Source organism: Elephantulus edwardii, unplaced genomic scaffold (assembly GCF_000299155.1).
Source record: "Elephantulus edwardii isolate Elephantulus edwardi_28Jun2011 unplaced genomic scaffold, EleEdw1.0 scaffold00004, whole genome shotgun sequence".
Classification (NCBI taxonomy): Eukaryota; Metazoa; Chordata; class Mammalia; order Macroscelidea; family Macroscelididae; genus Elephantulus; species Elephantulus edwardii.
In genome coordinates, this window is record NW_006399754.1 from 12,289,029 (window position 1) to 12,303,149 (window position 14,121).

Here is a 14,121-nt window from a genome sequence, read left to right on the forward strand (position 1 = left end):
GTGCCAAGTCAGTGGCAATACATGACAAGTCCACGACTGCTCCACAGGTTTTACACCTGGCTGTGGCATGAAGATCACCAGGCCTTTCTTGCAAGGGACCTCTGAATGGGTTGAGAACCACCAGGTGGTAAGACCATTTGTGCCACTCAGGGAAATTTTAGGAACTACCCTCTACTCTACCTCCCACTACTGTCCCAACTCCTACTCAGAAGTCAATTTACTCACTGCTCACGCACCACAAATCCACACCGGTGATCGCTGGGCCCCCTCTCGAGGACCCTAGGTTTCATTTCTTCCACAGTGTGCACTGATTTCCAGCTCCTCCTGGGGATCCGGGAGTTGCTGGATTAGAGCAGCGAGATCGGGCATCACTCAGTGTTACTATCAGTATTGCACAAGGAGCCTCCACTACACACACCCCTTCCAGGCCTGGGGCCACAGCTGGCCAGCAATCCTTCCTACCTGCAATGTAAACCCAGCCAGGACACCGCAGAGCCACCAGATCTAGAACTTCCACTCAGAAACCAACCAACTAGTTGCCCTCTGCTTGAGGTTACAACCACTCCCCACAGCCCAAGACCATGCTGAAGCCTGCAAGTCCAGAAAGAAGCTGTGTTTCCTGCACCTTTCAGCCCATCCACATGGAGATTTTCCTCCACAAACCAAAATCTACTTAATTTTTAAAGCTTTAAGAGAAGATTTCCTAAGCCTTCCTAATTTCCAACTGGACATTTAATTGTTTTTATTTTGGGGAAATTTTTTTTCCTTGTGCCACAGATTTCAACTACTACTATGACTATTCCTTCCGCCCCCCCACTCCAGTGCTGGGTGGTTTAATTTATGAAGCAGGATTTATATTCATAGCAAGGCTCCATCTCCTTCCACCCAAACATACTTGTCTGTGGCATACAAACCAGGCATATCCATGTTTCTCAGCATTTATGGGAAAGACTTAAAAAATCTCTCTTTAGCTTTTCAAAAGGAAATGACAAACAGCTCCCTTTTTAAAATGTATTCCAGCAGGTGGCAAACAGGCCACATTTTGATCTTTGGTGCCTGCAACTTGAGACCAAGTCATCACTGGGACTGATTTTTATTTTCTATCATTATTATTGTGGTGAAAGAGGAGCCCTACACTAAGGGGCACTGAGTGTTGGCCCAAACGTCACAACTTCATCTTAAATACCAACAACCAGTGTTAGAGGCAGGCACAAAACATTGAGAGACCCCTTTTCTCAGGGTTCTATTTTACTCCTTTAAACAGAAACAGATGGAACTGGACTAACAAGGGGGGGAAAGTGCCACTAGTAAATTCTTTAAAGTCGCCAGTGCAAACGTCTTTTAATCACTTACTGCCTGCCCGACTTGGTACAGCTCTACCTTTCTCTGGGTCTGGCTAACATGTGGAATGGCACATTTGTCAGAGAGCGACCTGGCTTATTTTTGAAATGTTTGGCTGCTTATGGTTCAAAGATACTTATTCTATTCTGGAGATTTGCACAGGCTGGCTCTTGGCAGCCAGGTTTGCACCACTTAGCAGCAAAGAAACTGAAGGAGAATCATGCTCAAAGGAGCTAAGCTCGGGACACAGAGAGGAGCAGTGCTGGAGATTACAAGGGAGGTAATGGGGGGAGTGGGGCGCCCTTCTGAGGAACGCAACTCTGAAAGCTCTGAGTCAAATTCTGGCTGATCTCAATAAGGGCACAAAAGTGACCATGATAGAAGAAAATCAATTCCAAATGAGCCTTATGGTTATTTAGTCACAGGTCTCTGCCTTTAAGGCTGGGTCCACTGGTAACCCAATTACTGGCTATAAAACCTACAATTCCTTCAAGCTTATTTTGTATTGAAATATGAAATTTAAATATAATAATGCTTTAACGATCAAATGCATTTGATCATTGATTATACATATAAAAAGAGATTTGTATGCACATTAACAAGTTTTAATTACCTCTGAAATGACTTGTGGATGGGTATGATAAGCTGATGAAAATGGTGTTGGGACTAATATGTAAGTCAAGCTTCTGATTCAAATTCAGAACAGACTGGGTTTTGTGCACTGGGCGAAAATTTCAAGAGGCTTGGCTGCTCTCCCGTGCTGCCAAGTCTTGTTTTTTAAACGTTAACTTGCTTTGAATCGTTCTGGAGAATCAAACTGGCGTCATTCACATTTGAAGAGCCGGCCAGCCGCACATCACAACGTGATGAGATAAAATGGTGAGAAATCCCCCCTCGACGAATCGCATATGTAGGGGAGAATGTGGCCCACAGACTTCCTTTAATTAAACGCCTGTCTAATAAAAATATTGTCAATGGCATACAGATGGCCGTCAAAGGAGCTAAAGCAATTCGTTTGTGGTTCTGGAACTCATTAAGCACATTTCTTCAGGCTGAAAGAATTTCTCGCGTTTCTGTTTTGTCCTTAAAAAGCAGCAGCAGAGACAACAGGAGTGCCCAGAGCTTCCATATTTTGAGATAAAACCCCACAAAAGGAAGAGATATTGATGCCAGGGGGCCTGTTAGTAGCCCTGAAGGCTTCTATTTGTTTTAGAGACAGTTTTTGGTGGTGACCAGTCACAGAAAGCCCTTGATGTGAAGGGGCCTTCCTTCCTCATTGATTCAGGAGGCCTGGCACTGGCTTTTATTTCAGAAAAACTGGTTGGCAGGTCTTGAGAGGCTCCTGTGGATAGCTAAACAAATTCACAGGTCTCTTAAGCTCTGCTACCCATTAATCTTCCACCTCAACTGTTATTTGCCCCCCCCCCAATCTTAATCTTAGTTCAATTTAACATGTGTGCAGGCCTCTGATAGCAGCAGAGTGAACATTCCAAGGCCTGGTGAAGGCTTGGGGTGGGGCAGGGAGGGAAGAATGAGTCCTGCAGAAGTCAGAGGGGCAGAGGGAAGGAATGAGTCCTGCAGAGGTCAGAGGGGCAGGGGGAAGGAATGAGTCCTGCAGAAGTCAGGGGTGGGGGAGGACAGAATGAGTCCTGTGGAGGTCAGAGGGGCAGGGGGAAGGAATGAGTCGGAATGGTAAAACCTGTGGCCTCTCCTGGGATCTCAAGTGGATGACACTCGATGAACTCCCTCTACCAGGCTCAAAGTAACGCTTGAGTTTATTCTCTGACCTCTGTTATTAGTGCATGGCAAGCTTCTCTGAAGGCAGTCAGCAAATCATCTTTGCACATCAAGCTATGTTGCTTTTCAACAACACATACTGGTTACCAGTGGTTCTTGAGTCCATTTTGACTCCTGTCAGCCCCATGTTTCAGGGTGGAACTGGACCCCAGTGACTGCTTTTCTGAAATTAGATACCCAAGTCTTTCTTTCCAGGTGCCCCGGGAAGACCAGAAACGGCAACCTTTCAATTAGCAGCTGAACATGTTAGCTTTACACCACCCAGGAACCTCCAAACACACGATCCTTCCTCTACTTTAAGCACCACTGATTACACCGGGATTGCTGCATTCAAAACTAATGGTCAGGAGGCCAGCACAGCTTGTGCCCTCTGACTGACCCAGAGCCAGAAAGGGTACCCCCACGTTGCTGTTAGGTGTCATCAAGTCCTTTATGACTCATAGCAACCGCTTGGAACCCCGGTCTATCCTGCACCATTCTCACAATCTCTGCCACGCTCAAGCCCATTGCTGGGACTCACTGTATGAATCCAAAAAAATCAGATAATCTTGTCAATATACAAGAAATAAATATGCCTCTATTAATCAGCTCCTCTTAAAACCCTTCAGATTAAAAAGAAAGCCAGTTCTTTAAGAAAAACCAGAACAAAAGAATTACTGTCGCATGTTTTTGTTTTAAAGGTTTACACTGAATGATTTGCCCTATAACAAGTAAATACCTATTGTTCGCTCATATTTCATTATCAGACGCTGGATGATTAAGAGGTGAAAAAGGAAGTCAATGGAACAAACCACCTACACGAACAAACCACAGGATCCCACAGGTGACTCTCCTGACCTCACAGCTGACTGAATTTTTATACAGCAAAGCCACATGTAAGTAAGTCCCAAAGAGAAATATGTAAAAAGATGCTGTAACTGCAAAACCCCACAATACAAAAAAACAGTTGCTTCATACCATCTATTAAATATTTGTGATTAAGTAAAATCTACATGATCCGTGGGCTCCAATAAACTAATTATTATTAATCAATGAGATTTTTCAAAATGAGAATATTGAATCAAAAAGGTTCTATTGCTCCAAGCCACCGCACAGTGAAAAGAGCTGGAGTCGAAGGGTCTAGTCCCAGCTTCGTCTGCGTGGTCCCTGTGTAAGTAGGGACATCACTAAGCCTTCCCAAAGCACATCACCTCATCCCCAAAACGAAGATTTCCCCTAAGAGACCTCCAAGGGTCCCTATCATCTTAAAATCCTATGATTGTGTTAACTATGTGTGTCTTAAGCAAGATACAAATAGACTACTTCAAGGAACATCTTAACCGACTATTCAATAATCAGTTTGATTCATTAATCATGCACTGAATCAAATGATTAGGGAAATAAAAGTTAAAAGGTCTATATGAACATGGATTAAGTCTTCAGAATCTTTCAGACAGACTTAGCAATATTCACATGAACAGATCATCACTGGTGAGCCACAAAGCCAGTCAACAGTTCTGTTTTTTATGTACTGCTGCCAAATTCTACCCCCCATCGTGCCTGACTCCGTCTCTGTGACAAAGTCACACAACTGGTCTGCTGAAGCCACTGGCATGGTGGCATGGCAGGGAAGGACCAGAGTTACAATTCTTGCCAATAATCTTGTAATTCCTTAGAATCTACTGAAAACTGAATATACAATTTATCTCAAAAAGTAAAGTACCAAAAATGGCAAAGTACCAAACCACAAGTAACAGGGAATGCACTTCCTTGCTCTTCATACTCTGCCAGCAAACCACACTGAGCTAACACTTTGGACAGAGCTCACTAGGTGTCAGAAGGCAGGGAGGTCTGACTGAGGAGTGACACTGTCCAGGAGGATCATGTAGAAACCCAAGCAGCATCATAGGCTAATTCCATCAAAATTTCTGGCAGTATTGTTTGTAAAAAAAAAAAAACCCACAAAACCCACACCAATAACGGCCCAGGTGATTGCAGGATGTAGCCAAGGCTGAGAAACACTGTGAGTAAAAACCAGGCTTCTTCATCTAAAATGCAGGAATGCTGAGTGAAAGGCACTGGCCCGGGTGGGCACGAGTCAGAAAGAAGTCAAACCTGCTACTGCTTAAGGCTGGCTTCTTCCCAACTCCGAGAAACATCCAAAGTCACTGTTCCCAAGAGTCTGATCAGTAAACACGTGCATCTAAACCATCCCGGCGTAAAGACACTGGAAGTCAAGCCTTCTTTACGCTATGCATGATTCAAAGACAGGCACTTGGTTCTCTACCCTCCTGGGGGCAGAGCCTGCTGCCCGGTGTGACTGCCCTGCCACTCAGCAGCGACTGTGTTTCACCAAGAGAATCTCCACTAGGGGCTTTTTAAAACCCAACAATCTGATTCACCAATGCAAAACCAAACCAGCAATTCAAGTCTAAACTTCAGTTTGGGGAGTCCTGACCACCTTTCCAGCCTTTCACACGGAGTCCAGCGAGAAGAAATAACCACATACACTGCTCTGTAAAAAAGTCTATGACTCTTGACGAAGGTTTCACCAGCACTTGGTCACAACTTGCAATAAACCTACATTTTGGCCTTAAATCATGTTAGTTCCTCACTCTCTGAGGTTCAGGGAAGCAGCACCCCTCTTGTAAAGATGCTGGGGGATGGGGTATAAAATAAACCCCTTTCCTGTAATCTCAGCCACACTTGGTCTAAACACTTAAACAAGAGGAGGGTGATCCGCCTACACAATTGCACACACACAGTCAATTTCCACATAAACAACATACTGTACACATTATCAGATTTGTAATATATTTGCCTTCCTAGCCTTCAACCAGTAAGAGATGCCAACTCCTGTTAACCTGTTTATGTTATCCATTATCTTCTCCAAAAGCAAGCCCCTGTGGGACATTTTGCTTTTCTTGAAGATTTCAGAAGGTAAGCATCCCCTGTTCACAATGTCCTCTACGAGTTATTTGATTAGAAATGAATGAGCCTCTACGGAAAGCCTAGACTCCTGCCCCCACATGACCTTCATTCATCTTCCTCCCTCTCCTCGCTCAGACGCAAGCTCCCTGAGCCCTTCTTACTCCGAGGCAGGACAGGGGAGCTCAGGACCGCTGGGTTGCCGAACACCAGGGGCTGTCTCGGGTTCACCAGCTCGGGGTCTGAATCACTGGATTCGGTCCCACTGCTGCTGGAGCCCTCGGTCACCTGCAGGGGAGCCAGTGGGTCCTCCTTGCTGCTGGCACCTGCTGGCTGCACCATGGGGACCTTGGTGGCAGATCCTATCCGAGGAGAGCCATTAGCCATGAGTCTCCCGCCAGCATCAGCCTCTCTGGCCTGCGCTCTCCTTTCACGGCCATCCAGTATTTCTATTTCCTCGGGGGTGGACGCCACCTGGCTAAGGATGAGTGGATTTGTCTCTGACTTATTGTATCTGCTGGGAAGGTTGCGCAGGTAAGGCCTTTGCCAGGTCGGGGAGCAGTTTTCATAAGGAGGACCCTGGTTTGGGAACGTCTCATCTCCCATACTTCTCTCTCTACAATCGTGTCCATTTTCAGAGACGTACCCTTGAGACCCAGTCCTGTCCCAACTCATATTTTGGCTCGAACTTCTGCTGCTGGGAGACAACGGGGTGGCCAGGGGGCTGTGACCACTTGGGCTTCTGAACATTTCATCTATCAGAGAGCTGTGCCTTGGGAGTCGGGGGCTCCCACTGATATCAAAGGTTATGTCTGCTGAATCGTCATCAACGAATTCTCTGGAGGGAGGCCGGGAGGACTGCACAGAGTGGCGGGAAGCCCTATGCCTAGCCTCTCTCGGCCGCTCGTCCCCGGAGAGCAGATAAACACCACTGGTCAAGTCACCCTCATAGTTGTCATTTGTTTGGGACCGTGACTGGGACGCGTGCTCTCTGAGCAGATCGTATTCACTATCTACATCACTGCAGTCAATGAAAGGAATGGAAGTGCTGCTGCCCCGAGCAGCCCTGGATGCTGGACCTGTGCTTGGCTGCGGGGGCTGCGGTTTACTCTGCTGGGTCCTATCCTTAACGACCTCCTCTTCCTCCATCGTCACCACGGCGCCTCCATCGGCCTTCTTGGTACCCAGGGGGCTCTTCCTCTGAGAAGGGCTTGGCTGCGGCCCAGGCTCCTCGGTGGACACTTTCTGTTCCTTTCCTTGCTGGTTGGCCTGGCCGCCTGGCGGTTCAGCGCCTTCTCTGTACCTAAGGTTGGTGCTCTGTGGAGACTGGGTTGGGTGGGGAAGAGAAAGGGATGAAGAGAGATGGTTATACCAGAACTGTTAGAGAGAAAAAGAGAGAAGTTGGAGTCTAATGTGGTAACAGCTCCTTAAGTTCACAGCTGGGAGCTCCGCTGGTGGCCCAGTGGTAAGGAGTTACACTGGCAACCCAAAGGTTCATAGTTCGAATCCTCCAGCTGCTTCGCAGGAAAAAGATGGATAATCATTTCCTGTGTGATTAACTGCTTCTGAAAACCCACCGAAGAGTCAGATATGAGTTAGTTCTGACTCGATGGCACACAACAAACAGCAACAATAACAACAACAGTAAGTTTACAGTGGCTGAGAGAACTGCTATGTATATACTGTCCCCACAGCATCACTCCCACACTGGGATAAGGTTTGTTCACCATTCAAGGAGTTCTTTCCCAGCGTGCAAGGTGACAATGCCAGGGCGGTGGCAGCAAGAGCGAGGCACGCTTCTGCTTTCTTCAAACACTCAATTACATTTTGAGCTTTAAAAGCTTCTATGGAACAAGAATTTCAAAGTTCAGATCTGTTTTCAATAGGGTCACTTTGAGTCATGGTCAACTTGAAGGCACTCAACAACAACAACAACAACAACAACAACAACAACAACGTGGAACGAGAGCCCTTCTAGTCCAAATAGGGCTTGGAAAGTAGGTGTGGTCGGAGAGGGGAGGAAGGGCAGATTCTCAGAACAAGCTTACACAAATTTGAGAAGAGAAACACCACGCTTGTTAACTTATACTTTTAAGGATAGAAGGTACAGGTTCAGGACTTTAAAAAAAAAAATTCACACAATGAAATCTCCACCATGACCATCCCCAGCAAAGTTCTCAATTCTTTTGTAGCAAAAACCCTGAAAATTCACCTAGAAATCAATCCTGGGGAAAATGAACTCTCATCACCCTCACAGCAGGCATGATAAAGGCTCCTGTTGTCAACTGCAGTCATTGCCTGTAACTCAAACCCTGGAAACGCAGTGCCCAGATCTGTGCCAACTAAGGATTCTGATCTGGGCACCAGCCTGGAGCTGTACACTTATGTTGCAAATCGGATTCAATGAGCTGGATGGTGGGATCCACTCTGCTGGCTCCTGCTGATGCCCCTCATCCTTCTACAACCCAATTCAGACCCAGGGAGTAAACTTCTCCGCAGCTTAGATCACCCTAAAAGGAACTGCGCCTGGAGGTCAGCTGCATGACTGGACATATGCCAGGGCGTGCTGAGTTCAGGCTGGGGAGCACAGAGCATAAAAATCTAGGTCAGGTCAAAGCCTGGCCACGCAACTGGACCCTCGTCTGAAAGCCTTACTGATAGCGAGGTGCAGAGAACCTGAAAGCACGCCACGGCCACGCAGCGCTCAGGAGAGGAAGCCCCGCGAGGATTGGTCCTACCCGTACGGCACCACTACCTGTTTTGGCACTTCTGAGTTCGCTTCCGTAGGCTGCGAGGCAAGGCTCCTGATGGAATGGATCTTGCTGTGCTTCCTGGGAGAAACCACACAAGAAAGCTAGTGTGAGTGGCTGTTTTGTTACAGCAAATGTAAAAAGGCCAGGCCCCTCGGGCCCGTCCTTGATAATGAAGGCATTCAAGGCAAACTTCACAGCACTTCCTGGAAACCTCAATGACTTGGACCGACAGTGGCTGCAGCAACGGGCTCGAGCAGGGCAGTGACTGTGAACAGGGGTCAGCAGAGTTCCTGTCTGCTGTGCGCAAGTCAGAGGTGATTCAGGGGTGCCCAACAACTGGAAAATAAATATGCTCGCATCTACTTCTCACGCTATGAGGTTCACGGGTGACTTCAACCTGGAAGACGTCTGCTACAACCCCTATTCCAGTTATGGTTACAGCTGGTTAAAAGAGCATCAGCAGTTCAGCAATGAGGACAGAGGCTGTGAGCTAAGATCCAACAATAAGGGATCCATTCATGTCTCCCTATCCTTATCATTGCTGTCAAGTTGAAGCCAACTCCAAGTTGACCCTCTCCAGGTTTTCAGAGGCTGTAAATGGCACAGGAGACTGCCTATTTTTTTTCTCTCATGGAGCAGCTAGTGGATTTGAACTGTGTGCCTTTGAGATTGCAGCACAGCTTCTTACCACTAGGCCACCAGAAGAGTACTTAACACTAGTAGAATCTGGGAATTCACTGTATTATTCTCATACTCTACTGCATTGTTTCAATTGAACCAAGTAACTTTAAAAAAGTTTTAAAATGCAAACAGTAAACCGTGCCTGAGAGCCCACGCCTTTCCAACTTATGGATTCCTGCTTCTTTCCTGAGCAGGGGACCCAGAAAGGTAAAGGCACCGGCCCTGCAGCCCGCTGACTGGGGCCAAGACCAGTTCTGCCTCTCCCCTGTGAGGCCCTACCTAATTACTTAACCTCTCTGAGTGCTACTGCTTCCATCTTTAGGGAGGGAATAAAATGGTACTGCCCTCGTATTGCTGGCATGGGGCTTAGTGAGTCAACATATATTAAGCATTTGGAACAGTGCTTATATTCAGGAGGAGTTATCGATACGTATTTATTGGCGCTGCTAGTAATGTAATAGCCACACACTGGGGGGAAAATCTTGCTTTTCAGTTAAACTTTATTTGATTAAGAAGTTTAAAAAATACATTTCACCTAAGTTATCAAACTATTTAATATGTATTTTAAAATTTTGTTTTTCTTATTTTTTGTGTTTACCATCAAATCAGATCTAACTGGTACAGGAGGAGATTGTCCCTCCTCCAGCAGAGCATCTAGTGGATTCAAACTGCTCACCTCAGGGACTGCAGTGCAGCTTCTTGCTACTAGGCCACCGAGTTCACCAAAATATTTAATATCTTTCTAGGGAGCAAGTTTTCATTGTGTCTAATTCTCCACAATGTGACTCCACGGTGGCCTATGGTTAAGGGCTCAGTGCTAAACTGAAGTTCTAATCCACCCAGTGGATTCACAGATGAGATCTGACAGTCTGGTCCTAAGAAGACTATAGCCTGAAAAACCTTTGGGTAGTTTAAAATGTTGCCGCAGACTTTTAAAATTGACAACCGTGCTTAGAAATACATTTGCCGTCATTTGTGGCAACATGTTAACTGTTACACGGGTTTGCTACAAGACATCAATTGACTCAATGGCTCCTTACAATATTAACTTCCACAAAAATTTCTTGGTTCTTCTTCCATCTCTGCTTTCTATTTGCTCTCTTCCTTCCTCACCTGGTCCTCTAGTTGGTCTTCTTGGCCCATCGTATACCTGAGCCAGACAGGGCCCTCCAACATTCGTCTCCTACTCACCAAGGTTGACCAGGAAGCAGGAATGCGGCGGCTCCTCAGACCCTGAGCCTGAGCTGAGGGCTTCCAAGCAGCAGTCAGCAAGACCTGAAGCAAGACCCCTGGCGGGTCAGAAATGTCATCTTACCTTTCAAACTGCACTTTCTTATGTCCTCCTTCTTTCACATAGTCGAGAACCTGCTTCTGAGTCCGACCACTGAAATGAAGACCAGGGAGGGAAAGAAGAGAAAACACAGATAATGCACAAAGGCAAGTGCACCTGCCACTCTACGCTCCCCTCATTCCATGCTGGAAGATCTGTGGGTTTCTCAGCAAGCCACAGAAAGCAATTCTAAGAGAAACAGTGATTTTTTTTACTTTAAGTCTAAAATAGTTAAGATAGATTTATTAGACAATTACATCCCCAAAAGGGACAGACCTCCCTTGAACAGAAGTACCAGAGAAGCGGAGAATTTATGTTTTTTTATCCATTCACTTTCTTGTTAATTTATTTCCTTTGTATACGAAAATGTTCAAAAGAAAAACACAACCCGTGTAATTATTATATGTGTAGGTTATAAAGCAACTATCTCAAGGGCCTGTAAGTTACTTGACGGTGGAGAGAATTTTGTTCACTATTGGATCCCCTAGATGACGAAATGTTATTTGCATCCAGGAAACACCCAAACACTTCTTGGTAAGAAAGAATGTCCGAATCCATCAATGAACAAGTTTACATTTCACCCTACAAAATGACACAGATATTTATTAGCCAACTTTGCTCCTCCAGAGATGGGGGCTCCTTTCTCAACTGGCGAGTTCTGTTAGGAGCTTCTCAATTCAATGCCTACTGGTGGGCAGGTGCCCCCAAAAGAACAGGGCATCGGGGGGTACAGAGAGCCAGCTGGGGTTGCCATGCAAACACTCCATCATCCAGAGTTCCTGGAGGCCAGTGTGTCAGTGGTCACCTCCCTTACTTGCTGGACCTCATGCTGCTGTGACAACCACCAGGAAAAGCAATTCCCAGGGAGAAACTCCCAGCGTGGCAAACAGCCTTGGGAGCAGCGACCTTACCTGAACCGGAAGGATGACCCGCGGCTAAAGAGAACAGGCTTTGGCTTGGGCTTGGGCTCTTCGAAGAGTCTAAAAAAGGCATGGTGCTCCACGCAGATTTTCCAGAAGGACTTGCAGAAGTCACGACTGGCCATCAGGAATTCCAAGGTATCCTGGTAAGAGCTCTGAAAAGAGAGAATTCCAGGCTGTGTTCTCCTGCTACCCATCTGACTCACAGGTGAAAGATGAGAAAGAAGGGAGCGCGAAGAGATTTCCCTAAGACATTTCTCACAGGTGTCACAGCACAGGTAACATGAAAACAGCCAATAAAATAGAATTGTCCCTAATGACAAGACAGGGTCATACTGTCACCATTCATTCAACCACTTCCTCCCCTCAGCAGTCCCTAGAGGAACTTACTGAAAACTGTAGTACAGATTCAGGGGAAACGACAACATTTCTTTTGATAGAATTAATAAACAAATGATGTTGACTTGGCTGACATTTCCTTCCTTCTTATAAACTATCACAAAAAACCAACTCAAACTCCAAGTACCGAAATTCCCTTTTTGTCTTCTCAGAGAGACTAAAGGATAATTTTCTTCTCTCTTTTCTTCCTCCTGGTTCATGTCCACTTTGAATCTTAGGTCTTTTCTCTATAAAACAGCATAGGTCCAGGCCTCCAGGTGGCCTGGGAGCCACACGGGAAATGAATTTTTCTTTCTAGAGCATAAAACTATCACTCCAAGAGAGAAAAAAAAATGTCTTTTGATTGGAGAAGGGGAACACAGTAATTTTCAACTCCCACGACCAAATGCTCCTGGTTTAAGAGGCCGTATTATATAAACACAAGGAACCGCCGTCCTGAACATTCCCAGCAGTTACTATTCCAGGGGCTTTCGCAGCACTGGGCAGGCTCAACTCTCAAGTCGGCTGCCATTCTTCATTCGTAAGTCAGCTTTTCAGAACACAAAAACTCATTTTCCCACAGAGAGGAACTTATAAAGGGTGTCTGTTTCCCGGGTCAGGTCATAAGAGCCTATTTAATCCATATTATAAATGGGCTATAAGCCTACATTGCTGTTGATAATCTTTTTTCCATGGGAAAAAGCACTCTACGTCTGGCTGCAGACACCAGGAATGTATCATCCATCTCTCTCTTTGGCAGACACTTCCGGCAGATGGAGAAGTCCTTTCCTTCCTTGACCCTGTTACCGTGTAAACTCATTAGCGCTTTCATGGGAAGTAAAAGGGCACGGTGGTTATGTTTACAGCTGCTAACCAAAAGGGTGATGGTTCAAACCTCCCGGTCGGTGGGTTCCCAGGAGACAGAGCTGGCCATCTCCTTCTGTGAAGGTTAATCCCACCATATCGTTTCTGATCCACGGTGATCCTCCATTTGGTTTCTGAGCTGTTTCTTTGTGACAGGAGAGTGTCCATCTCTGTCCCTTGGGTAGGCTGGTAGATTTGCTGGCCTTCTCATATTTCAACACACAACACACTGCACCACCAAGGCTTTGGAAACTCTATAGGGCAGTTGGACTCCGTCACATGGGGTCACCAGAGTGCACATCGACTCAGTGGCACCAAACAGGGACAGGGACATGGGAGGCAAGTGGGATGGACATGGGGAAAAACTGAGAGGCATCTGGTCAGCTTGTGAGATAAGGACCCGGGGAGCTTGTGAGATGAGGGACCTGGTCACCTTGTGAGAAGAGGACCTCGTCAGCTTGTGAGATAAGGAGCCGGTGAGCTTGTGAGGTGAGGACCTGGTCAGATTGTGAGGTGAGGGACCCGGTCAGCTGGTGAGATAAGGGCCCGGTCAGCTTGCAAGAATGAGCTCAGGAAGAGGTTCTGGGACAACAGCAGGGACGTGAGTGCCAGGAACAGTTCCTATTATCAGCAGAGTGTGGCTGAAAAGTGTAGAAATACTGATGGTGTCTCAGAGTCAGTAACCAATAGCTTGTCTGTGGACAGGGACTGCCTGAATTGTCCAGAAAATGACCGTCTCTCTAAAAGACTTCTGTGCCAGGCAAAGAATGACAGCTGTGGAGTTACGAGAGTCTGAATACACCTCTACATAAAGACATTCAGAGTTAGTTTTTTAAAAATTAGTAATTCTTGATTGAAGCGGTTAATGATTTTATCTTGCTTGGAACCACAATCAACAGCCTTGGCACCAGTAGTCAGGAGACAAGCAGACATGCTGCTCTGGGCAAGTCCACTGTAAGGGACGTTTCCAAATTACTGAGGAGCAATGATGTCAATCTGAAGACTAAGGTGTATCTGATTAGGCCATAGTCTTGCCAATTACTTATTATGCAACTGTGAGTTGGATGATGACTAAGGATGAAAGAAGAACTGATGTCTTTGACCTACAGTGTTAGAGAACTGAGTATTGAATATCTCATGTACTGCCAAA

At 46.2% G+C, this 14,121-nt stretch overlaps 1 protein-coding gene across 1 annotated transcript in view; it reads right to left on the reverse strand.

The window, feature by feature from the left end:
• FARP1 (FERM, RhoGEF (ARHGEF) and pleckstrin domain protein 1 (chondrocyte-derived)) overlaps positions 1-14,121 on the reverse strand; it is a 343,383-nt gene that overhangs the window by 76,784 nt on the left and 252,478 nt on the right. The window contains exons 9-12 of the mRNA XM_006879564.1: positions 11,721-11,884; positions 10,795-10,863; positions 8,801-8,876; positions 7,125-7,371 (exon numbers count right to left, since the gene is read on the reverse strand). Coding sequence (XP_006879626.1) covers positions 7,125-7,371; positions 8,801-8,876; positions 10,795-10,863; positions 11,721-11,884 — 556 coding nt within the window. The remainder of the gene's footprint in view (positions 1-7,124; positions 7,372-8,800; positions 8,877-10,794; positions 10,864-11,720; positions 11,885-14,121) is intronic.